Here is a 23,744-nt window from a genome sequence, read left to right as displayed (position 1 = left end):
TGGAAGGCGGAGCACAATCAACATCGACCAAGGCAGCTCAGACGGAATCCCGTTCACACCGCTGTGCCAATCGTTCTCGGTTTGGACCACCAGCAACAGTTGGCGCTAGAGAAAGGGCCCTGATCTCAGAGCGATCGTAATGGCACGGCGAGGTGGTCGTGGAGCTTCCAATGCCTCCGGTCGCGGGGCCTCTCGCGCCTCCGGCCGGGAGGCCGCTGCGTCTCCAACACATTCTCAGCAACACTCCACCATTCCACCCCCCATTCAGATGGTCGAAGCCGCTCAGTTCGACCAGTTAGCCCAGCAGGTTCGCACCCTCGCGGAGGCAGTGCAGAACCTGCAGGGTGTGATGTCTCGAGCGCCACAGCGGGCCCAGGAGCCGCTGCCCCCGGAGCGCTCACCTGTCTTCCTCAACCCGCGCTCCTTCCTCTCCCATGGGGAGGAGCGCCGGCGCGAGGAAGGTTCTCGAGCACGGTCCATTCTGCCAGGACCTTCTCATCGAAGCTGCGCGGGGTACGAGAGGCGGACCCGGGCGCGTTCTCCGACCCCCCAGTCCTCGAGGGGCCCGCACTCCAGTCGGTCCCCCTCACGCCGCTCCTTGTCTCCCACCCACCGGTCGCGCTCCCTGGACCGGCGGGTGGACGATCTCCACAGACAACTCCAGGTCCTGAAGGGCCACTCCAAAGATCTCTTCGCCGACTTGGAGATCACCTCCCAACCGGCGCTTGCCTCGAGGATCCTGCGGACCCCAAATCCGCCGGGATTCAAAATGCCGGCGATCGAGCCCTATGACGGGGCGGCGGACCCGCGGGATCACGTGGAGAGTTTCAGGACTCTTATGCTCCTCCATGGAGCATCAAATCCCCTCCTCTGCAAGGCCTTCCCGGCGACCCTCCGTGGCCCAGCCAGGGCGTGGTTCGCCGGCCTGGAGGCTGACTCTATCCAGTCCTTTGACCAGTTCACTCGCCTCTTCATCAGCCATTTCGCCGTCAGTAGCCGGCGGCGATTGGTTTCCGACTCCCTCTTTGATGTCCGGCAAAACGAGGGAGAAAACCTGCGGGATTACCTTACCCGTTTCAACAAGGCTACATTGGAGGTCCGGAACCTGAGCCAGGAGGTGGCTCTCTCAGCCCTGAAGCGTGGCTTCCGGAAGGGCAGACTCACCTTCTCCCTGGACAAACGCCTGCCGCGGAGCTTCCCGGAGCTGTTGTCTCGGGCGAACCAGTATGCAGACGCCGAGGAGGCAGCCGCCCACCGGAACAAGGAGGCCGCCGAGGCCCCTCTAAAGCTCGGGAAGAAAAGGCGAAAAGAGGCACCCCAGAGGAGGAGCCCGACGCCTCAACATCGGCGCAGAAGCCCGTCACCGGCGAGGAACCACGGCGTCCCACGCCCTCGTTCTCCGCATCGACGCTTCAACCGGTACACCCCACTCCTGGCCCCCCGGGCCCAGATCCTTATGGAGGTCAAGGGGCGGGAGAACCTCCCGGTCCCGAGGCAGATGAAGAAAATCCCTGGGAGGAGGCCCTCTCGGGCGTACTGTGAGTACCACCGAGACCACGGCCACGACACCGAAGACTGCTTCCAGCTTCGGGACGAGATCGAGGCTCTCATCCGCCGAGGGCGTCTCGGTCGATATGTAAACGACCGACGTCCCCCCGCAGACCCGCGTCCGGCCGACCCGGCCCCTCAGGAGCCTCGGGAGCAGAATCGACCCGTCGTGGGCGTAATCCACACCATCACTGGGGGCTGTTCTCGGCCCGTGAGGAACGCAGGGGGCTCGGTGGAAGCATCAGGGGTGGCCGTCGCGAAGAGGCAGCGGGTCGGAAATGTAATCACTTTTTGTGATGAGGATGTAAAGGGGGTTCAGACCCCCCATGATGATGCCATGGTGATCTCCCTCACTATGGCGAACTATGATGTAAGGCGTGTTCTTGTGGATAGTGGAAGCTCAGCTGATATTTTGTTTTACGAGGCCTTCCAAAAGATGAGCTTGTCCCGACAAGTGTTGCACAAAACATCCACCCCCCTCATAGGATTCACTGGAGACGCTATCTCGGCCGAAGGTGTCATTGAGCTGCCTGTGACTGCGGGCGTTGCACCCGCAGAAGCCACGGTGCGGCTCGGGTTCTTGGTCGTCCGTGTTCCCTCGGCCTACAACGCTATCCTCGGACGACCCGGACTGAACGCCCTTCGCGCAGTAGTCTCTACATACCATTTGCTAATGCGGTTCCCCACGGCGGCCGGGATTGGAGAGGTCCGAGGTGACCAACCGACCGCACGGCAATGTTTCCTAGCAACTCTCAAAGGGAAGAAGCCCGTGGAGGCCCTAAGCGTCGAGTCCCTTGACGCCAGAGACGAGGTGGCTTTGCGGCACGGGGAGCCGGCCGAGGGTGTGATCGAAGTTCCCCTTGAAGAGGGTCGCCCGGACCGTACGGTCCGGGTCGGTGCCAACCTCGACTCGGAAGCTCGGCTCAGGTTAGTGGAATTCCTCCGAGCCAATGCTGATGTATTTGCCTGGTCGGCGGCCGATGTACCTGGGATCGACCCGGAGGTCATTTCTCACGCCCTCAACGTCGACCCGACCCACCGACCAGTGAAGCAGAAGAAGAGACACTGTGCCCCGGATCGGATCCGGGTGGTCGAACAGGAGGTAGACAAACTCTTGGATGCAGGCTTTATAAGGGAGGTGAGCTACCCCGAGTGGCTGGCAAACGTCGTACTTGTCCGGAAGGCGAGCGGGAAGTGGAGGATGTGCGTCGACTACACCGACCTGAACAAGGCGTGCCCCAAGGATAGCTTTCCGCTTCCACGGATAGACCAACTGGTCGACGCGACTTCCGGATATCAGCTGCTGTCTTTCATGGACGCCTTCTCCGGCTACAACCAAATAATGATGGCTCCACAGGACGAGGAGAAAACTGCCTTTATAACAGACCGGGGGCTGTACTGTTACAAGGTAATGCCTTTTGGTCTGAAGAATGCTGGCGCCACTTACCAGCGCCTCGTCAATAAAATCTTCAAGGAGCAGATTGGCCGGAACATGGAGGTGTACGTGGACGATATGCTGGTGAAGAGTCGCCATGCGGACCAGCACATTGCGGATCTGGAGGAGACTTTCGCCACCTTGCGGAAGTTTCGCGTGAAGCTGAACCCAGCGAAGTGCGCCTTTGGTGCTTCGGCCGGGAGGTTTCTCGGTTTCATTGTCAACCAGCGGGGGATCGAGGCCAACCCGGACAAAATCAAGGCCATCCAGGATATGTCCCCTCCGACCAAAGTGAAGGAGGTTCAGGAGCTCGCTGGAAGGGTCGCCGCGCTCGGACGATTTGTGGCAAAATCGGCCGAACGCTGCCAACCGTTCTTCAAGGTGTTGAAGCGTCCGAAAGACTTCCTTTGGACGGCCGAATGTCAAGTGGCATTCGACCAACTCAAGGAGTACTTGGCGTCTCCTCCCCTGCTGTCCAAGCCGCAAGAGGGGGAGATGCTCTACCTCTATCTGGCGGTCTCCCCAACCGCAGTCAGCGCAGTACTGGTTCGGGAAGAGGCAAAGCTCCAGAAGCCTGTGTACTACATCAGCCGGGTCCTACGGGATGCCGAGACACGGTATACGAAGGCGGAAAAGATCGCCTTCGCGCTGCTCACCGCGGCCAGGAGGCTTCGCCCCTATTTCCAGGCTCATCCTGTCATCCTCTTGACCGATCAACCACTGCGGCAGATCCTCAGCAATCCTGAGAATGCGGGACGGCTGGTGAAGTGGGCAGTAGAACTTGGTGAGTTCGACATCCGCTACCAGCCCCGACCCGCCATCAAGGCCCAGGTGCTCGCGGACTTCCTCGCTGAGTGCACTGTGCAGGAGGCGGAACCTAGGCCGCCGGAAACACCCAGCCTCGACCTCCCAATCTGGACGCTTCACATTGATGGGTCGTCGAACCCCGAAGGTGGAGGGGCCGGGCTGGTCCTTACCAGTCCCGATGGAGTGATAGCCGAGTATGCCTTGAGGTTCGGATTTCCAGTGACCAACAACGAGGCGGAATATGAGGCCCTAGTCACAGGACTCAAACTCACCAAGGAGCTCGGCATCCGGCGCCTGAAGGTCTTCACCGACTCCCAGCTGGTGGTCGGGCAGGTCCGAGGGGAGTTCGAGGCTCGGAGCCCGACCATGCAGAGCTATGTCTGGAAGGTGCAAGCACTCATTCCCGACCTCGGCAGTGTTGACATTCAGCAGGTCCCAAGAAGCGAAAATGCCAGGGCCGACAGGCTGTCCTGCTTGGTGGGCACAGACGCGCACAACTTGTCGAGGGCGATCTACCTGGAGACCCTGGATGCCCCGAGCATCGGCGAGGCCGGAGCGGTGATGGCGATTGATCCGGAGCCATCTTGGATGGACCCGCTCGTCGCCTACCTCGCCGAAGGAATCCTCCCAGAGGACGAAGATCAAGCTCGGCGACTCGTCATGAAGTCCGCCCACTACGTACTCTATGAAGGGAGGCTGTATCGGACCTCGTTCACCGCCCCCCTCTTAAGGTGCCTCCGCCCCTCGGAAGCGGCCTACGCCCTCAGCGAAGTCCACGAAGGCATCTGCGGATCGCACCTGGGGGCTAGGTCCTTGGCGCATAAGATCATGAGGCAAGGCTATTATTGGCCTACCTTGTTGGAGGACTCAAAGGATCATGTGCGGAAATGCGACGCCTGCCAGCGCCACGCCAACGTCCAGAGAGTCCCTTCTGTCCCCTTGGCGCCAATCACTGCACCCTGGCCCTTCGCCCAGTGGGGAATGGATATCCTCGGACCATTCCCCGTCGCTTCAGCTCAGCGGAAATTTTTGATTGTTGCAATCGACTACTTCACCAAGTGGGTGGAGGCAGAGCCGCTGGCCACTATCACGGAGGTGCAAGTCCGGAAGTTCGTGAAGAAGAACATCATTGTCCGATTTGGGGTACCTCGGGTCCTCATCTCGGATAATGGGCGACAGTTCGACAACAAGCATTTCCGTGACTTCTGCGAGGAGTTCGGGATCGAGCATCGGTTCACATCTGTGTCGCATCCCCAAACCAACGGCGAGGCCGAGGTCACAAATCGGACAATCCTCCAAGGAATCAAAGCGCGAATCGGTCGGACGGGGCAAGCTTGGGTCGAAGAACTCGAGAATGTCCTTTGGGCGTATCGGACCACGCATCGGACCCCTACCGGGGAGACGCCTTTCAGCCTAACCTATGGCACGGAAGCCGTTGTCCCCGTGGAGCTCGGACTCCCCTCACCTCGGGTGGCCGCGCACCGACCCGAGGCCAATTCGGAACAACTCCGAGGGAACCTGGATCTCTTGGAAGAAGCGAGGGAAATGGCGCAGGTTCGGATGGCGATGTATCAGCGGAGGGTGGCCCGATATTACAACTCCAAGGTCCGACCGAAGCTTTTCAGAATCGGAGATCTGGTGCTAAGGCGAGCTAAAGCATCTCGACCTGCGGAAGGTGGGAAGCTAGCGCCAAATTGGGAAGGCCTATATAAGGTTCGCTGGGTAAACCGACCTGGCTCCTACCAGTTGGAGGCCCTAGATGGTCGAGAAATTCTAAGGAGCTGGAATTCCGCTAACCTGCGGATGTATTACCAGTAGAACGACGATGCCAGAAAGACAGTTCAAAAATGTATAACGTTTTGCATTTCAATAATTTCTGGTTACAACGGCGTGCTCGTGTGATTACAAGGAATTCCCAGAGGGGAATTAGGGTGTAAAGAAAGTAAAGAAGAGGTGGAGACTCCGAGGAGCTGAAGATTTGGGATCCCGAAACCTCCATCTGAAGCGGCTGCAACCCCGTCGGAAGTGGGTGCTTCTAACCGGAGGCACCAACGACGCCTCACGAAGAAGACGAGGAACCACCGCTGGAGAAGCCGCCGCTGCCCCCAGGGGAACGCCGCCTCCAAAGAATATTCCGATCCTCCCCAGTGTCAGAGGAGAGAAGGAATACGAGGGAGAAGAGCATATGGAGGCGCGGTCCCGGATCGAGCGTCTGGTGCAGAGCTCAATCGGGAGGCTGAACTTCAAGGAGGGGAGACGTGATCCCGGATGAAACGCCTAGAGCGGAGTTCCGCCGGGGAGAACCTCCTTGTTGATCCCAGATGAAACGGCTAGTTGGCTGAAGTCGCGAGGGGCGCGCCTCCCGTTCCTTCGGCAGGAGTCTCTCAGCCATGCGCCAGAGAGAAGGTCCACGATCCATGGCAACTTGAACAGCTCCGGCTTGGCAAACTCCATCGCACCTGCACCTGTATTTATAGCCAAACTGCAGCCCCCCGGTCGTTCCGATGCGGGTGGCTCCCATAAATGCGGACGCATTGAATCCGGAGCCGTTCTGGCTCTCGAGGCGTATCTTCCCGCGATTTCCTAAGCGTCATTCTCCTTAATCGCATTCTTTGTGCAGGACACTCCGGGTGGCACGTACCCCTAGGTCCACATATCTCCGCTCGCGCCCAGGTCGCGTCCGCCTCGAAGAACGCGCGCATCGCGGCCGCTTAACTGACACTCCTCGCAAGCAGCAACTGGCGATCCAATTTCCCAGGTAACGCATCAATTAGCGTTTAATGCCCTTCTGGTGTTCCCCAGGCAACGCTTGGAGAAGAGGAGAAACACGATCGCAGCTGGCCACGGAGAAACCCCGTCGGGCTGCAAGCGACAGGCGCATGGCCAACGAGCGGAATTTCCCGAGGCACGGCCCTCGGATGCCAGGCTAACCCGATGACCATCCCGGGAGCAGACTAGCCTGAAGCCCCGACCGGTCGCCTTGGCTTGCGCCAGCCTTGGCCGACCAACGAGCGGAATCTCCCGAGGCTCGGCCCTCGGATGCCAGGCTAACCCGATGACCATCCCGGGAGCAGACTAGCCTGAAGCCCCGACCGGTCGCCTTGGCTTGCGCCAGCCTTGGCCGACCAACGAGCGGAATCTCCCGAGGCTCGGCCCTCGGATGCCAGGCTAACCCGATGACCATCCCGGGAGCAGACTAGCCTGAAGCCCCGACCGGTCGCCTTGGCTTGCGCCAGCCTTGGCCGACCAACGAGCGGAATCTCCCGAGGCTCGGCCCTCGGATGCCAGGCTAACCCGATGATCATCCCGGGACCAGACTAGCCTGAAGCCCCGACCGGTCGCCTTGGCTTGCGCCAGCCTTGGCCGACCAACGAGCGGAATCTCCCGAGGCTCGGCCCTCGGATGCCAGGCTAACCCGATGATCATCCCGGGACCAGACTAGCCTGAAGCCCCGACCGGTCGCCTTGGCTTGCGCCAGCCTTGGCCGACCAACGAGTGGAATCTCCCGAGGCTCGCCCCTCGGATGCCAGGCTAACCCGATGATCATCCCGGGAGCAGACTAGCCTGAAGCCCCGACCGGTCGCCTTGGCTTGCGCCAGCCTTGGCCGACCAACGAGCGGAATCTCCCGAGGCTCGGCCCTCGGATGCCAGGCTAACCCGATGATCATCCCGGGAGCAGACTAGCCTGAAGCCCCGACCGGTCGCCTTGGCTTGCGCCAGCCTTGGCCGACCAACGAGCGGAATCTTCCGAGGCTCGGCCCTCGGATGCCAGGCTAACCCGATGATCACCCCGGGAGCAGACTAGCCTGAAGCCCCGACCGGTCGCCTTGGCTTGCGCCAGCCTTGGCCGACCAACGAGCGGAATCTCCCGAGGCTCGGCCCTCGGATGCCAGGCTAACCCGATGACCATCCCGGGACCAGACTAGCCTGAAGCCCCGACCGGTCGCCTCGGCTTGCGCCAGCCTTGGCCGACCGACGAGCGGAATTTCCTGAGGCCTAACCCTCGGATGCCTGGCTTAGTGCCGGAAGAATTTCCTGAGGCCTAACCCTCGGATGCCTGGCTTAGCGCCGGAAGAATTTCCTGAGGCCTAACCCTCGGATGCCTGGCTTAGCGCCGGAAGAATTTCCTGAGGCCTAACCCTCGGATGCCTGGCTTAGCGCCGGAAGAATTTCCTGAGGCCTAACCCTCGGATGCCTGGCTTAGCGCCGGAAGAATTTCCTGAGGCCTAACCCTCGGATGCCTGGCTTAGCGCCGGAAGAATTTCCTGAGGCCTAACCCTCGGATGCCTGGCTTAGCGCCGGAAGGACTTCGAGAGTTAGGAGTCGGCAAGACGCTCCCAAGAGTTAAAAAGAAAAAAAAGAGGAGGACGAAAGCGAGATGAAGAAACATTCGACTTGTATTAATTTTCATTGTTTCAGGGCCAAGGCCCATACAATTTGGCAAAACGCCGACATACAAAAAAAAAGAGGACAACGAAAGGTACAAGAGGTCAGCTTGGAGGAACCCCCGGGTCGGGAGCGTCGGGCTCGTCCGCAGGGGGTAGGGAGGCGGCAGGAGAATCAGCAGGCGATGGCGCCGGAGAGGAGTCGAGAAGGGAAATCCCACTCAGGTCAACTTCGGGGTACTTAGCCGACACCCTTGCCAGGCCCTCCTCGAAGCCTAAGATGAAGGATTCGGACCCCGCGTCCGACGCGTCACGGACGAACTCGTCAGACTGACGATAGGCCCGTACCGCCTCCGACATATCACGGGTGAACTCGGCGGACTGACGATAAGCCTGTACCGCCTGGCGCCCGATCTCCGCACTCTTCTCGGCCAGCGCCGCCTCTGCTCGCTCCGTAATCTGAGCCTTAGCCTCCAAGACCTTCGCCACAATCCGGTCTTCAGCCTCGGAGGAGACCCTCAGCAGATTAGCCTGAGCCTCCTTATGCTTCGCCTCGGCAGCAGTGCGAGCGGCCTCGGCTTCCTCCAGGCGCGAACGGAGCTCTTGGTCGTTCGCGCGGGACCTCTCCAAGGCTGACTCCAATTCGCCCAGTTTGGCTTCAAGAGACCGGGTTCGGTTGCGGGCGCTGTTGGCAGACCACTGAGCCTTTTCCCACCTCTCTCGATAGTCCGCGACCTTCCGGGACGACTGGGGTACACTAGTACAAAAGGAGAAAGTATGGAGAGCCCTAAGTAGAAGAATGGGGTAACTCACCGGAAGAGAAGGAAGAACGGCTCCGAGAGCGTCAAAGGAGAAGCAAGCGAACAGTCCGACGGCAACAACGGCAGCGCAAAGGGGAAACTCGAAAATGTCTGTAAAGAGGAAGACGGACGGGGGAGGGCCCCCGGTTAAATAGGCGGAAAGGCGGGTGATGCCTCGATGACGCCAGAGGACGCCTGGCCGCCGAAGGGTCGCTCGCGCCCCAAAGGCGAATCGACACCATTGAGGAAGGATGTCCGCCGAAATCCTCAGACTGCCAGGTCAGCAACAACCGCCATACGCCATAAAGAAGGCGGGGAGCTCGAAGCGCGCGCGCCTCTCCAAGGGATGGCGGCAATCTCGAAGCATCACTCCCTTCACCCGTTCCCCTTCTGGTTCCAGGCTCGGAAGTGGGGGGCTACTGTTACGGGGGAACTAAGCCGCCATGCTCCACGTGACCGGCACGCGCGCCCATGAAGACTACGGTTGCCCTTTGATCCAGCAATCCGACCCCGAGTCGGACATCTTCGGCTCCACAGCCCGACCTCGAGTCGGTTGCCCTTTGATCCAGCAATCCGACCCCGAGTCGGACATCTTCGGCTTCGCAGCCCGACCCCGAGTCGGCTGCCCCTTAATCTAGCAATCCGACCCCAAGTCGGATATCCTCAGCACCGCAGCCCGACCCCGAGTCGGCTGCCCCCTGATCCAGCACTCCGACCCCGAGTCGGAGATCTCTTGATAACGACAGGCTGCTTCCCAGAGGCACGCCGAGGCCTCCTGCTCCACTACTCCCTGCAACGGCTGTATCCGATGCTGTTCCACGATCTCCTGTATCAGCCGTACAAAGCGGAACTCCACTACGCCCTGTCATGGCCGTACCCAGCGCTGCTCCACGACGCCCCTGTAACGGCCATGTCAGTGGCCACTCCATCGCGCCCCACGATGACAAACCCCCCTGAGAGACCCCCCAGCCAGGTATATATGCGGCTGGGGAGAGAAGGGGGGGTAAGCAATATCTTCCAGAGCACTCTCTTGCTTGCTATTATCATTTCTCCTCCTCCTCCAATCTCCTCTGACTTGATCGTCGGAGGGCCCCCGCTACCCCAGTGGTGGTGCGAGGCTTGCTTGCAGGTTTCCCGGTGGAAGGCGGAGCACAATCAACATCGACCAAGGCAGCTCAGACGGAATCCCGTTCACACCGCTGTGCCAATCGTTCTCGGTTTGGACCACCAGCAACAAGAACCATATATATTGAAAGAAATCGAATAGCCTTATCAATCTACACCATCGGTTGTCACCATCCTTTAGTTCATTCCTACTACAATGGCCACGATGCACCGTTGCAGAGTTACCATAGTACATCATTAGCAATAGAATAGCCTTATCATCATCTACTTAGGTTCCAAAACTTAATCCACACTCCTCAAAAACCGAGATATAAATGTGCTATCTCAATCTGATGCAATGATGATCGAGGCCCCATACTATTTGACAATCTTTTGATGTACATGCTCGCTAACCTCCCGAGGAAAAGACCAATCTTAAAAGTGAAAAGTATGCCAACTTCATCATTCGATCAATCTATAATTATCCAAACTGCATCATTACTATCAAGAGTTCTACGCAAACCTATCATAAAATCCATAACGACGTGCTCTAATTTCTACCCAGGAATGGACTTGGCTCACTATTTCTCAACTGATAATTAGGCCATATGCGTAGCCCCTTTAACTGTAGTGTAGGGAGGCCTCTGGTTGCTGACGCGTCTAAAACACAAATCCTCCATTCCTCCATCCACTTATCCATTATTTCTTGTTGCAGTGTTGCTTGACATCAGCTGGGGGTCAAGTGAACATGACTGGAACTTTCCATTAGCAAGGATGATCTCATTGAATTGAGCTTAGGTTTGAGAGATGCCGTAAAATCATGGGTCAGAGCCTGTTTCTGGCCAAGTTCAAAGCCTTTAATGGACATGGAATCGCTTTTGAATCTCACTTTCCTCAACTTCGGTGGGAGAATTTATTTGTCCATAGGATATTTTGGTATGTGGCAATCTATAGTTTTATCAGCATGGCATCAGATAGGTGAAAGGCCTCTGCATTTGAGTTTAGAGGTTCCACATATTTGATGTGGTTTACTCTAAATAAAGGTTCAACTTCTGAAGAATGCGGCGATCTAGCTCAACCTTTTAGAGGTTTAAAGCAAAACATAAAATACGTATACTGCTAAAAAAACACCAGCACTTTGTAGTGTTTGGTCTCTACAGAAAATTAGTCAAAAGAAGAAGGAAAATTTAATAAAAAATTAAAAAAATAAAGAGGAAGAAAACTATTAAGGACTCCATGGTTTGTAAAAAAGTATTTTTTTATTGTAATGTTTTTTCTGAAAAGATCATACCTGGATATATAATATCTATTTATGTATCTTTGGTTGGCCATGAAAAAGTAATATATTTAAGAGTGGTTTATGTTTGATTTATCATATATTTTTTTGAAAAAGTTACTTAAAATATTTATTATATTTTCAATAAAAAAATTATTTAATTCTATTTGAAAGCTTAAAGCCACTTTTAGTTGAAAAAAAAGTTAAATTTTTAACATATAGTAGAGTGACTTTCTCAAGTCACACTTTTTGAAAAAAATATAAAAATCTTATTTTCATTAAAAAAATTATTTTTTTATTTTTTAAAAAATAATTAAATTTTTAATATTTTTTTCTTGTTTTATTGATCAGGCTTTCCTTTCAATTTCTCTGAAGTCTGAACCAAATAAGTTCTGCAATCGTAGCCATAACAGCGATTTTAAAACTTTGTTTTATTTCGCCAAGAGCAGCCACCTGTTCGCCGCCGCGATACCAGATTAACGGCTACGATTTGCAGTTACACCCGAACCTTCTCGAACGAGACACTGTTTACGGCCGTCTTCTCCTCCTTCCTTGGACCCTTGCCCTCACCGGCGCTGTCGCGGCGCACGTACCCAAACCGTTGGCAATGGAGGAAAAAGATTCGCCGACCCTCCAACGTACCATGAACCTCTGATATTGTTCCCCTTAAAAATTTTTGTTTATGTTTACATTTTCTCCTTTCCGTTTGCTTTCAGAAGAACAAGAAGAAGTGAAGGGGAAAAGGAAAACCTTGGTGGTGATTCTGATGGGTCCCCCAGGCAGCGGCAAGACCACCTTCTGCAACGACGTCATGAGCTCCGCCCGCCGTTGCTGGGTTCGGATTTGCCAGGTCTCTTCCCATCCATCCCTCGTTTAGTCACTGTATATGATACTGTTCCGATCAAAATTTGCTCTTTAATTGGTACAACCTGGGCTTTGATGCCCTAGGGAGGGACTCATGATGGTGTTGCGTTGATTTAATCGTTTGATTACGCCCAAAACTAGATGTTACTATGTTAGATGCTAAGACGACAACAATGTGTCGCCCTTTAGATATATCGTAAAGAATGGGCAAATTTAGCTATATGTTAGACTCCTCCTAAGAAATTTTGCATACTAATTCCTTTCTTTGTTAATGATGCCAAGTGCGGAAAATTTACAACCATGATCAGCTGATATTGCAAAACAGATAGATTATGAGGGTAAAGTGAATGCTAGACCAAGTGTCTATCCACTATGGTGAAAGGTTAGAGAAAAATGGAAATTGCAACTGAATGGCAGAGAAATGAAAGTCTGCATTTTTTTTTAAACAAAAAAAAGATGCAAGATAAAGACTTATCTCAAGTAATCGGTCCAACCAATTTTTTAGAACGGCTCAACCTGTAAACATGCAGATTATATGATCATAGGGTCATGATGTTCAGACAATTCCTTTATCCACAACTTACCGGCATACCAAGAAACTGACATGTTTTCAAAGTGATATGGTTGCATGCTGTCTCTAGGATACCTAATTACCAAGTTTATGTTCCTTGAGATAGGGTTTAACATGATAAATATGAAGGGCCCTGTCTTCATCATCCTCTTCCATTCAAAACTGAATTAGGCCTAGTTCTTTCGCCTTCGATTTTGTTCAGTTGCTTTTTCAGGATCTCATGGTTTCTCGTTTTATAATTCTGAATTCTGATTGAAGGATGCTGTTCCTTATAATGATCATTGTACCGCAACTTACATTATATTTCATTGCTTACCATTTACATGCAGTTATTGGCTCATTGCTTATAAGAACATGTTAGTTAGTGATTTTCTAACAATACCTTATCATTGGCCTTGGCCATTTCATCTTTATAATAAGGTTACACCTAAAAGGCTTTAGCTGCCCATCAATGGTGACAGCCACCCTGGAGACAAATATTATATGAGGCGTGGGGGCTTTATATCGACAATAGGGAGGATTTTTTTTTTTTTTGGGTGTCTATAGTTGAGACTGGTTGTAGATGAATCATGTAACCGAACGTTTCTGCTATCTTGTTTGTTCTTTTCATTCTTTTTGTTTCACTAATGGCAGTAGAACCTGTATACTGTGTTGACCTATTAGTGTCAGCAAAATAAACTGATTTTATAGGTTTACGCGTGTAAAATTTACATACTTTTAATGGATGAATATATGAATTGTTGTAAAATGTAAATGTCCTAATCTTGTTTGATTGTATTATGATCCATACCAGAAAATAGGACACCTGGGCAAGTTAAAATCACATTTTCTCTGAGGATTTACATTCTACTAAATTTGTAATTTATTCATGCCATGGAATAGATCTTCCATCCATCTGGCCATTATCATGTCCTACAGTGAGTGCACATGGCTTTTTTTTTTTTGGAATTTTTTTTATACAAATTTTCTGAACTGATTGCCATCATGGGCCATCTTTGCTTGTTTAAGTCTTTTATTTGAAAAGCCTTTGGGTTCTGAGTATTTTGCTATTAGGCTATTTATATGTTTTATTTCTAATCATATATCTGTTTCTGTGATATGGTCCATCTTAGTTGTGTTTCAAAACTGAAAGATTAATCTTTTTTACAGGATACTATTGCAAATGGAAAAGCTGGAGCAAAATCACAGTGCTTAAAGAGTGCAGCTGATGCACTGAAGGATGGTAAAAGTGTTTTCATTGATAGATGCAACTTGGAGCGAGACCAGCGTGCTGATTTTCTGAGGCTTGGAGGAGCACAAGCAGATGTACATGCAGTGGTCCTTGATCTGCCTGCTCGGCTTTGTATTTCCCGGTCAGTGAACCGGACAGGGCATGAAGGGAACTTGCAAGGAGGAAAAGCTGCTGCTGTCGTTAATCGCATGCTACAAAAGAAAGAACTACCCCAGCTGAGTGAGGGATTCTCTCGGATTACATTTTGTCAGAACGAAAATGATGTTAAAAATGCTGTCAAAATATACAGTGCACTGGATCTGTCTGATACCCTTCCATCTGGAGTGTTTGGCCAGAGGAGTAAGGATGCAAAAGTCCAGCTTGGGATAATGAAATTTCTGAAGAAAGTAGAAATACCAGAGAATGAAACATCAGGCAAATGTAACGTGATAGATGACAATACTTGTCAAGATTCTATTCCAAGACAAGAAACTTGTGGAAAAGATCTGTGCTCCATGGAACTTGAAATGGAAAATAAGGATAAGAAAGGGAGTGACTCTTTGGAGAAATCTTCTGTTGGTGATCTTTCCTCGAATGATGTTCATACACTAGCTTTCCCATCCATTTCAACAGCAGATTTTCAATTTGACCATGAGAAGGCATCTGACATTATAGTAGAGAGCGTTGCTGATTTTTTGAGAAAGGTTGATAATGTCAGACTTGTTCTGGTCGACCTGAGTCACAAATCAAATATCTTATCTTTGGTTAGGGCTAAGGCTGCAGAGAGAAACATTGACTCTAAAAAATTCTTTACATTTGTTGGAGATATTACTCAGCTGTACACAAAAAGAGGCCTACGTTGTAATGTCATTGCCAATGCTGCCAACTGGTAAGATTTCATAGTGATGGAATGTTGTCTTCTACTGGCTCCTTGGGTTTTGCTTTTATTGATGCTATTCATGTTATTTGGTGCGTATGTTCTGGAAATGTATTATGCTTCGACTTCTGCACCTATTTCAAGCTGATAATGTTGCACTTCTTTCATATTTTCTAGAATATAATGCAGTCATAGGTTACCTTCGTTGTTAATTACTTATGAATACATTAGTGTGTTATATGTGTCTTGTTAGTTCATAATTATGCTTAATACTTAAGAAAAGGGCTTGTTGGTTACGGTAACAGAATGTACATATGCTAGTATTTTAGATTTCTATACACTCGAATGCTTTAGGAAAAAAGAATGAGATAGATCTGCTTTAATTAATCCAAAATTGCATGATCAAAATGTATTAACAGATTGAATTTCTAAAATATGTCATGCTTCAGTTGATAGTTGACATCTGGAGTTTTATGGAAAGTTTTGTTGGGTAGTACATATTACATTTTTTATTGTATCACTTCAAGAGATTTCTATATGAAGATCAAAAAAGTTACATATTAAAATGCCCGTCCATGATTTGCTTTATAACCAGACTTTTCTGTATATCTTGTTTTTGAGAGAAGACTATTCTGTTTGTCTCATATTATTGCATTTAATTTTGTGAAGACTTTCTATGTTTCACATGTTACTAAATTGCATTGGTTTATGTGATTATAAGCTTTGTTTGATTGATATTAAAAAAAAGAAAAACGACATGACCATACACTGTTTAGAAACCAGGAAGTAACACCAACATCAACGACTGATGCTTTGTGCAGGCGGTTAAAACCTGGAGGTGGAGGGGTCAATGCAGCTATATTCAAAGCAGCAGGCAAATCACTAGAAATTGCAACCAAGGAACGAATCGAAACTCTTAGCCCAGGGAACTCTGTTGCAGTCCCTCTTCCCTCAACTTCTCCCCTGTATAAATTCGAAGGAGTGACCCATGTCATACATGTTCTTGGACCAAATATGAATCCACAGAGACCAAACTATCTTAAAAATAACTATGTCAAAGGATGCATGGTTCTTCGTGATGCGTACTCATCACTTTTTGAGCACTTTGCATCTATCTCAAAAAGCTGTCTTCAGAGGGAAGGCAGTGGAGATTCTAGATATAATCTTTCAGATCCACAAAGCAATCTCATGGAAGGAACTACCAGTGAGCAGTTTCCACAGAGTGATCAGAAGATCAAACGAGAGGACCCTTATGATTTTGAGAGAAACAAAAGATCCAAAGGAATTCTAACTGAATCAAGTTCAAAGGACAAATATAATATGCAGCATGGCGATCATGGATTTGCTGAATCTGGAATCAATTCTGATGCGCCAAAATCCGATGATGAGAGCAGAAAGACCGCTGTTGCTACGAAAAGAACATGGGGTTCTTGGGCCCAAGCTCTTTATGAGAATGCCATGCATCCTGAGAAGCACAAGAATGCTGTCATGGAGATATCAAATGAATATGTTGTTTTGAATGATCGGTATCCCAAGGTTTGGCATGTTAAATTAAACATTATGCTTTAACTGACCTCTACCCCAAGTTCGATCATGTTGTTGTTGTATTATATCTGAACTTTTGCTATGCAGGCAAAAAAGCATATTCTGGTGCTTTCGAGATTGCATGGTCTCGACTGTCTTGCAGATGTCCAGAAAGAACACCTTCCTTTGATGAAACAATTGCATGCTGTGGGAGTGCAGTGGGCTGAAAGATTTTTAAGCGAAGATGCTTCTTTAGTATTTAGACTTGGATATCATTCAGTGCGTTCAGAGTCAACATAAATTTCTTTATTTTCTTATTCTTTTCTTGTTTCAGTTGATTTTGGCGTAGTGACCTCAGTTTCTGTTTTGGCCATCTTACAGGTCCCATCAATGAGGCAACTGCACCTTCATGTTATAAGCCAGGATTTTGACTCGACGCACTTGAAGAACAAAAAACACTGGAACTCTTTTAACACCGCTTTTTTCCGTGATTCTACTGATGCAATAGAGGAGATTGATAAGTATGGAGCAGCAAAGATCAATGATGAGAAGTTGCTGACAATGGAGTTACGCTGCCACAGATGTCGGAGTGCACATCCTAATATCCCAAAGCTTAAATCCCATGTTGCTAATTGCAAATTTTCCTTTCCCTCTCATCTTCTCCACAATGGCCGACTTGTGTCGGCTTCATCAAAAACTGTAAGTGAAAAACCATGAACTCAATGGGTACAGTGTTTTGGACATTGGAGTTGCAGGTATGATGCCCTGGTTTTGTTTGTGGATACTGGGCTGGAGGTATACGACAATGAAATGAAACCATAATTCTATGGATAAGGAACAATTTTTTGGCTATTTACAGTGGGATCTTCGCCTGTTTGTGTTTCCGTACAGTTTGACACGCTAATTTCTTTCTTGTTAGGTTCCATCGCTTGATATATTTGAGGGATTTTCCTCTAGGTTCTATCTCCTCTCAGATTGCCTAATGGTTTTGCTTGTCCCCCTGGATCCATAGCGATGGGTCGGGCCAGGGTAAAGCAAGGCCCAAAAACCTTGTGCTTAAGGGTAGGCCCTTTAGGCCCACGGGATCGGGTTTTTGTTATGGTTGTGGATCTCTGTTCAGAAGCCAGTTAGCTGGCGAACAGCAGAGACAAAGACATCAGTTACTCTTTCAAGGTGGTTATCATCTTTCGTCCTTTTTATTTTTCGGCTAACTTTATGTCTCGTTCTGGCTGGGACTAGACAAGCTTTCAGAACTTACTCCTTCCTCTCCTATTCATTCCTAACCTTTTTTAAGGTGTTGCCATTCATACCCTAGCAAGCTAGATTTTCCCTATCCAATAGTCATGTAAGGCCAATACAGGGATTTGTCGCCAAACCTATAACAAGGTGTCTATCTCAGCTAGTAACTACATTTTATTCCGCTTCTAAGCAAAGATTACTGTACGATGACTTCAAGCAATCCTCCTTTGGTATCATTGTCATCTGTTGGCCGCCACATCCACATACCCTACCTTAGGAGAAATTATACCCTACACCAGGAACACCATATCAGCGGTGCACGACACAAGTCAAAATTTTCATTCCTGTAAACTCCATTCACGATAAAGTTCATCTTAGATTGCCACCCCCATCACCTCATTTTCGATTGTTTCTGTAGTGTAGTGCTGACGTGGTGCACCTGGTGTTGAGTATAATTTTTTCTGTTTTAGCCTCCACCAAGGCAAAAATAGATATTTTTTATAAAATTTGTTCTCTTTTGAGTTGTCAGTTCGCGAGGAAGGGCGGTCGGTTTAATATTAGCCGACGCGGTTTATCTGTGTTGAGTAAGTATTAGTGATGGGCGAAATGTAAGTTGAGCCTCATCTTGCGTGCTGGTAATTGATCAGCAGCACGTCGGAAGAAAGAGTCTGATTTGATATGCACAACTTGCTTCCTTGCATAGCTCGCTTTGCGTGAAAGTGTATGTGATAATATGCCATGCTAATAGTAAAAGGCTATATGATTATAATAGATACAACATTTTCTTAGTTTGTTTCTAAGAGGAGCCCTTTTTGATTTAGTTTTATTTTTTAATGCACCTCATAAATTTGAAAATGTGACATATATCATATTTGGCCTTAAAAATGGAAATGAAAAATTTGCCACATTACAGAGTTAACATGAGACAGATGATCCTTTATAGATATTCATGCTAAGTCGTTTCAGAAGCTTAGACCATGCCATGTCCAAACCTGATCTGGCCAGAAAGTAAGATTTATAGAACAAACATTGCTTTATTAGTGAAATTCGATAACATTTGAAAGACAATGAGAACTTATCTTGACCTAATTAGACCAATCTTGCTTTAAATTTTCTTTGATTTGGACCTCCATTGTAGAATTTTTGACATCTCTAGTAAGCTATAGAGTATTTCTATACCCTCAGTGTCCATTCCTTAAAAGAACAGAGTTTCCAGAAGAAAATTGCTACCGCATGAATTTAGCTATCTGCAAGCAAGAAAACAAGAGACATGTTGGTTGTCGCAATATCAAAACTCATGGTGGGGGCAACAACAGCAAGAATAAAGATTTAAGCCATGCAAGATGGTCCTCCAGATAACAACATTAGCATATATTCTCTACACTGCCATGAAATTGTTGCTTCCCAAAGAAAAAGAAAAGGGAAGACAAAGAAAAGAAAAAGTTTCTCCATCTTACAGATCACTCTCTTATCTTGAATCCAAGCAATCAGTTCAATGACCAGCTTTTTCCCTTCTTTGCTTGGCACGTTTCCATGTCTGTCGGCCCTTATTCTTCCACTTATCAACACCACCAGGTTGACGTTTCTCCTCAATTTCTTGGACCTTACGTTTTCTGCAAGACATCAAATACACTCATATGAACAGAAGAATAAATAATATTTCACCAAAACATATAACTTGCAAATTTACTGAGTTTATTGGCCTAATACCCTGCTGTAACAATAAAAAAAAGCAGGACAAAGTTACCATAGGAAAGTGAATATGATACAACGTTTTCAGTTACTATGATCGTAAAATTGCATTTGGAGTCAGAGACTCTGTAGGTACGACAAGCACCATGATTGCCAACTCCATTCATATAACTTTGAGATAATTCACCTCTATGAAAAAACAGGCTGCTTTGGGCATGCTATCCTGCTGCAATATTTCAAATGGCATGGATGTGCAATCACAAAACCTTTTACACCAAGGTTGGGTATGGAATTCTGCAGGCAAACTTCCACTTGGAATTCTAGATTGTAATCTAAGTTTAATGGGGAATGTTGTCTCACCTGTAAGCCTTAAATGCATGATCAGATAGCAGTTCATCCGCCAATGTTGCCTTTCTCTCTTTCTTCTTCAGCCTGCCTGAGAAGAACTCAGATGCAGGTTCAATAATGGTACCCACCTAACAGATTTTGACCAAACATATTAATCATTTGAAATGAGATGAAATTGGTGACTGAAGATACTTTTCAAACAACTGCAGAAAAGTAAGGCAACTTGCCTGAAAATACTTCGGGAGGGCCTTCGATTTCTCTCCCCTTTTGAAGTGCCTTTTTGGATCGATAGCACTCCTCAGCTGCAGCATGAATAAAATGTCAAAACTCCAACGTAGATAGAGTGAAGTAATTAGAACCAACCCATGCATTAGCCCTGTACAGTATCTTGATAATTCTCAGACTAACATTAAAAAAAAAAAATCTTGAGTAAAAAACTCAAACACAATGTTCTCTAATACCAAATTTCAATGTTATGGATGAATAAACTATAAGCACAATAAGCACTACACATTCCTACAGCATATATCTTTCTAGGCACATATCCAATTCGAACATCATATTTTCACTTTTTTTTTGGGGGGGGTGAACCAGCTTCTCACTACACACGATGAGAAAGCCCAGAACCATTTTCACATATTTCAACTAGAATAAGATGATAAAAGTCCTTGCTTCTGCCAATGTACCAAAAAAAAAAAAAAAAACCTAGTACTTAAATCAGAATCAGAACATGCCGTCTAACACCAATCTTCAAGGTTTCTGACCCGAACAAGTTAATAGTTGCAAAAGCACATCCTATGACAACTCAGGAACTACAATCAAGAATGTAAACATAAATTGTCTAGGGTGACCAACACCCTATCTGAGTTTAACATCATAATCTGATGAATAAGATAAATGGAATTGCCTAGCATCATAATCTAATGGACCAGATAAGAGGTTTGCATATCAAGCTCTAAGACATCCAGAAGCAGCCTCAGGAGAAAGGATCTATTGTAAAAACTCATTCTTTTTCTTTTCTGTGCATGCGCACATGCCATATGGTGGCTTCCTTTTTTTTTCAGAAAAAAAAAGGGTGTGGGGAGTGGGGTGTTCTTGTATAGATAAGAAACTCCCAAGCAGCCCAAATCACGACAGTCCAACAGCCAGCCTACAAAAAGAGGGGAATGTAGCTATATATCTGCAAATGTTATAAACCCCCGACGATCACATCAAAGACTGCAATTTCTCCAAAATCTCTCAGCACACTTAATGATTACTGATCGGACGTTACGTTATCCATCCCTGCTAGGTGAAGGATTCTTCCAAGCCATCAACAACTTTTGAGTTGTGCAGGTGGCAGTAACAACAGCTCAACCTTATATAGGTAACAATGTCATAAATATGTCAGAATCAAAACGAAGCATAAGATAATATAGTCTCAGCAAGATCCCAGAGCATCACTTTCTCCTACAGAAGTAATCCCTACCAAAGCTTCTCCTAACAAAGTTCCTACATTTAAAAAAAAGGACACAAACAAGCTAGAAAACTTCTTTTGAGAACAATATGACACCCATCCACAATTAATTTGTACAGCTAACATAGGAAAAAACCACTTGCACAGACTCCAAACCTTTTCATCTTCAATTATATGGTTTATCTTTTACTACTTCAGAAAGATACTTAGATGACTTCCCCAATCATAATTTGTTCAAACTTCCACAAGAAAATAAGCCACTACACACTTTAACCCTCTCTTGTCCTACTACAACACCGAAAGCCTCATATTCACACTACAAAATCAGAGAACTTATCGAACAAGCTTGGAAAGTTTATAATGAACCAATTTTCATCCATGCTGAAAAATGTTTTACAAGAACTTCTGCAAGCCCAAGAAACTTAAAGCATGATGTTTCGATTTTTATTAGGAAAAAAAAAATCTAATGCATCCAAAAGGTTGGAAACATGAACGGCGCAGAAAGCCCCAAAATCCATGGTAGGTTTTCAAAGACGAACCGATCAAGAAATCCACGATTTTGATGATTTTTTTCTTTTTTTCAAAAAAAGGAGTTTATGTATAAAAAGCATACCTTGAGAATCTCAAGATCTTTCTTTAGCTCCGGAGTGATAGTAGGAGCAGGCATATCAAACCTACGCCACAAATAATCATCAACAACTCTAATTAATGGAACAAGATTAGCAGAGTTTGGCATCCGCTTACCAGCTTCCGCCAGCAGTGTCTTTAACACTTTTCTTCAGCAATTTATTCAGCTTTCGCGGATCGCTGGGAGGAACAAACAATCCGTCCACGAGCTCATTGCCAGGTCTCCAAACAGAGTCTTTCGCTGGAGCGCGTGATTTCTCGGAGCTGTTTTTGTTTCCATTAGTTAAAGGAGGCACCTTTGGAGCCCAAGAAAGACCAATCGACGAATTTTCTTCTGGCATCCTGATCGATACGAAGTTAAACGAATCAAAAAAAAGGAAAAAGGTTGTAGGGCAGAGTGCGGCCGACGGTGCTTAAGTGCTGGGGCAGATAGAGAGAAAGAGAGAGAGGTGGGGGACGTACCTTGGCAGCGACGGCGGAGGCGGCCGGCGACGAGCAGGGACGGAGACGGGCCGAGGCGGCGGAAGACAAGGGGTAGGGTGAGGAGAGGAGAGAGAAGATGTCGGGTTCGGTGGAACGTTTGATGAGCGTGATTTAATCAAGTGAGAATTGACAAGGTATTCTGATGGATGGCCATGATCTGATCAATTTTAAATGCTCGAGGTAGATTTAGAACCACCTCTCTCCACGTAGGACAAAACTCGGATCTCCAAGCAAATCAGACTAGCGCTCACGGAACCATAGTACCGAGTAACAAGCCCAGTTTGAAGGTCAACCCCTTTCAGAATAGACTCTGTATCTCTTGGCTTAAGTGGTAATAAATCATACCATTAACACTAAATCATGAAACTTGTGATTTTCTATAATTGAATTTGCATACTTAATTGTCTTAGGGAATTTATAGGTACCTCAATGTCATGGAAGTTAAAATTTTGGTCAAAATAGAGCCTTTGGCATTCTACTCTATTAAGACCTGTTGGGTACACCAAAAACTATTTCCTGAAAAACTAAAACGAGCGATTGATTGGATCATTGGCATATTAGATCGATTAGATCTATCAGTAGATTAGGCCAACTAAGAGAGTTTGCTTTAGTAAAATATCAATAAAATTTCTAATAGGAACAGAATATTAAAAAAAATAACAAAGTAATTACTGGGAAATAGAGAAACCAACCAATAAAAGGTTGATTACATTGAAAAAATAATTAGGTATAAAACCATCACCCAAATGTGAAGGGGCATCTTGTATGAGTGACAAGAGAGGAACCATGATCCGCTATACTTATATATACATACATATACATACATATATATATATATATATATACACATACATACATATACATACATACATACATACATATATATATATATATATATATATATATATATATATATATATATATATATATATATATATATATATATATATATATACATACACATACATACATATATACATACATATATATACATATACATATATATATATACATACATACATATATATATATATACATACATATATATATATACATATATATACATATACATATATACACATACACACACATGCGCACACGCACATATGTATTTCAGTCTCTTGGTTTTTATTATTATGCATTCAACACTTTCGAATGACTTAGTTCAAGCGACTCATAAACCTCATGTAAAAAAGACAAAATTGCCCCAGAGTGATGAGTAAATTATATAAAAAATTCTGAGATTAGGGTTAAATTATACTTACATCCAATAATTTGAAAAATCTATACTTGCCCTTCTGAGGTTTATTTTTATTCAATACTTTAACCTAACAAAATATTAGCCAAATCGTTAATTTAAATGAGACCTAAATACCATATTAGAAAAAAAAATTATAAAATGACCAAACTAGCCTAAAGTGATATAACATCGACCTAAGGAGAAGCCATGAGGCGCCATAGGTTTAGAGCTTGATCTTGATGAATCATTAAAAAAAAG

General features: G+C 47.2%; 2 protein-coding genes across 4 annotated transcripts; one reads left to right on the top strand and one right to left on the bottom strand.

Annotated features, from left to right (window-relative positions):
* Nucleotides 1–11,773: 11,773 nt before the first annotated feature.
* LOC103706712 (transcription factor bHLH140) lies at nt 11,774–17,260 on the top strand. Of its 2 annotated transcripts, XM_008790918.4 has the most exons (6): nt 11,774–11,993; nt 12,072–12,205; nt 13,940–14,889; nt 15,699–16,413; nt 16,510–16,680; nt 16,783–17,260. In XM_008790918.4, the coding sequence occupies exons 1-6, from the start codon at nt 11,963–11,965 to the stop codon at nt 17,116–17,118; spliced, it is 2,337 nt and encodes a 778-aa protein (XP_008789140.2). In that variant the 5' UTR covers nt 11,774–11,962; the 3' UTR covers nt 17,119–17,260. The 2 variants fall into 2 exon arrangements, with proteins under 2 accessions (XP_008789140.2, XP_008789139.2); XM_008790917.4 differs by having other exon boundaries at nt 11,901–12,205.
* Nucleotides 17,261–18,654: 1,394 nt separating this feature from the next.
* On the bottom strand, nt 18,655–22,381 carry LOC103706714 (rRNA-processing protein fcf2-like). 2 transcript variants are annotated; one of them, XM_017842665.3, is made up of 7 exons: nt 22,226–22,381; nt 21,881–22,105; nt 21,750–21,810; nt 19,908–19,982; nt 19,693–19,808; nt 19,098–19,253; nt 18,655–18,887 (listed from the first exon to the last, which is right to left on the bottom strand). In XM_017842665.3, exons 2-6 carry the CDS (start codon nt 22,102–22,104, stop codon nt 19,133–19,135), a joined length of 597 nt encoding a protein of 198 aa, XP_017698154.1. In that variant the 5' UTR covers nt 22,105; nt 22,226–22,381; the 3' UTR covers nt 18,655–18,887; nt 19,098–19,132. The 2 variants fall into 2 exon arrangements, with proteins under 2 accessions (XP_017698154.1, XP_038988940.1); XM_039133012.1 differs by lacking the exon at nt 18,655–18,887 and having other exon boundaries at nt 18,942–19,253.
* Between the last annotated feature and the right edge of the window lie 1,363 nt (nt 22,382–23,744).

This window comes from Phoenix dactylifera, chromosome 13 (genome assembly GCF_009389715.1).
Source record: "Phoenix dactylifera cultivar Barhee BC4 chromosome 13, palm_55x_up_171113_PBpolish2nd_filt_p, whole genome shotgun sequence".
Taxonomy (NCBI): Eukaryota; Viridiplantae; Streptophyta; class Magnoliopsida; order Arecales; family Arecaceae; genus Phoenix; species Phoenix dactylifera.
The sequence above is the reverse complement of the archived record's forward strand: the minus strand, read 5'-3'. Positions and strand labels throughout refer to the sequence as shown.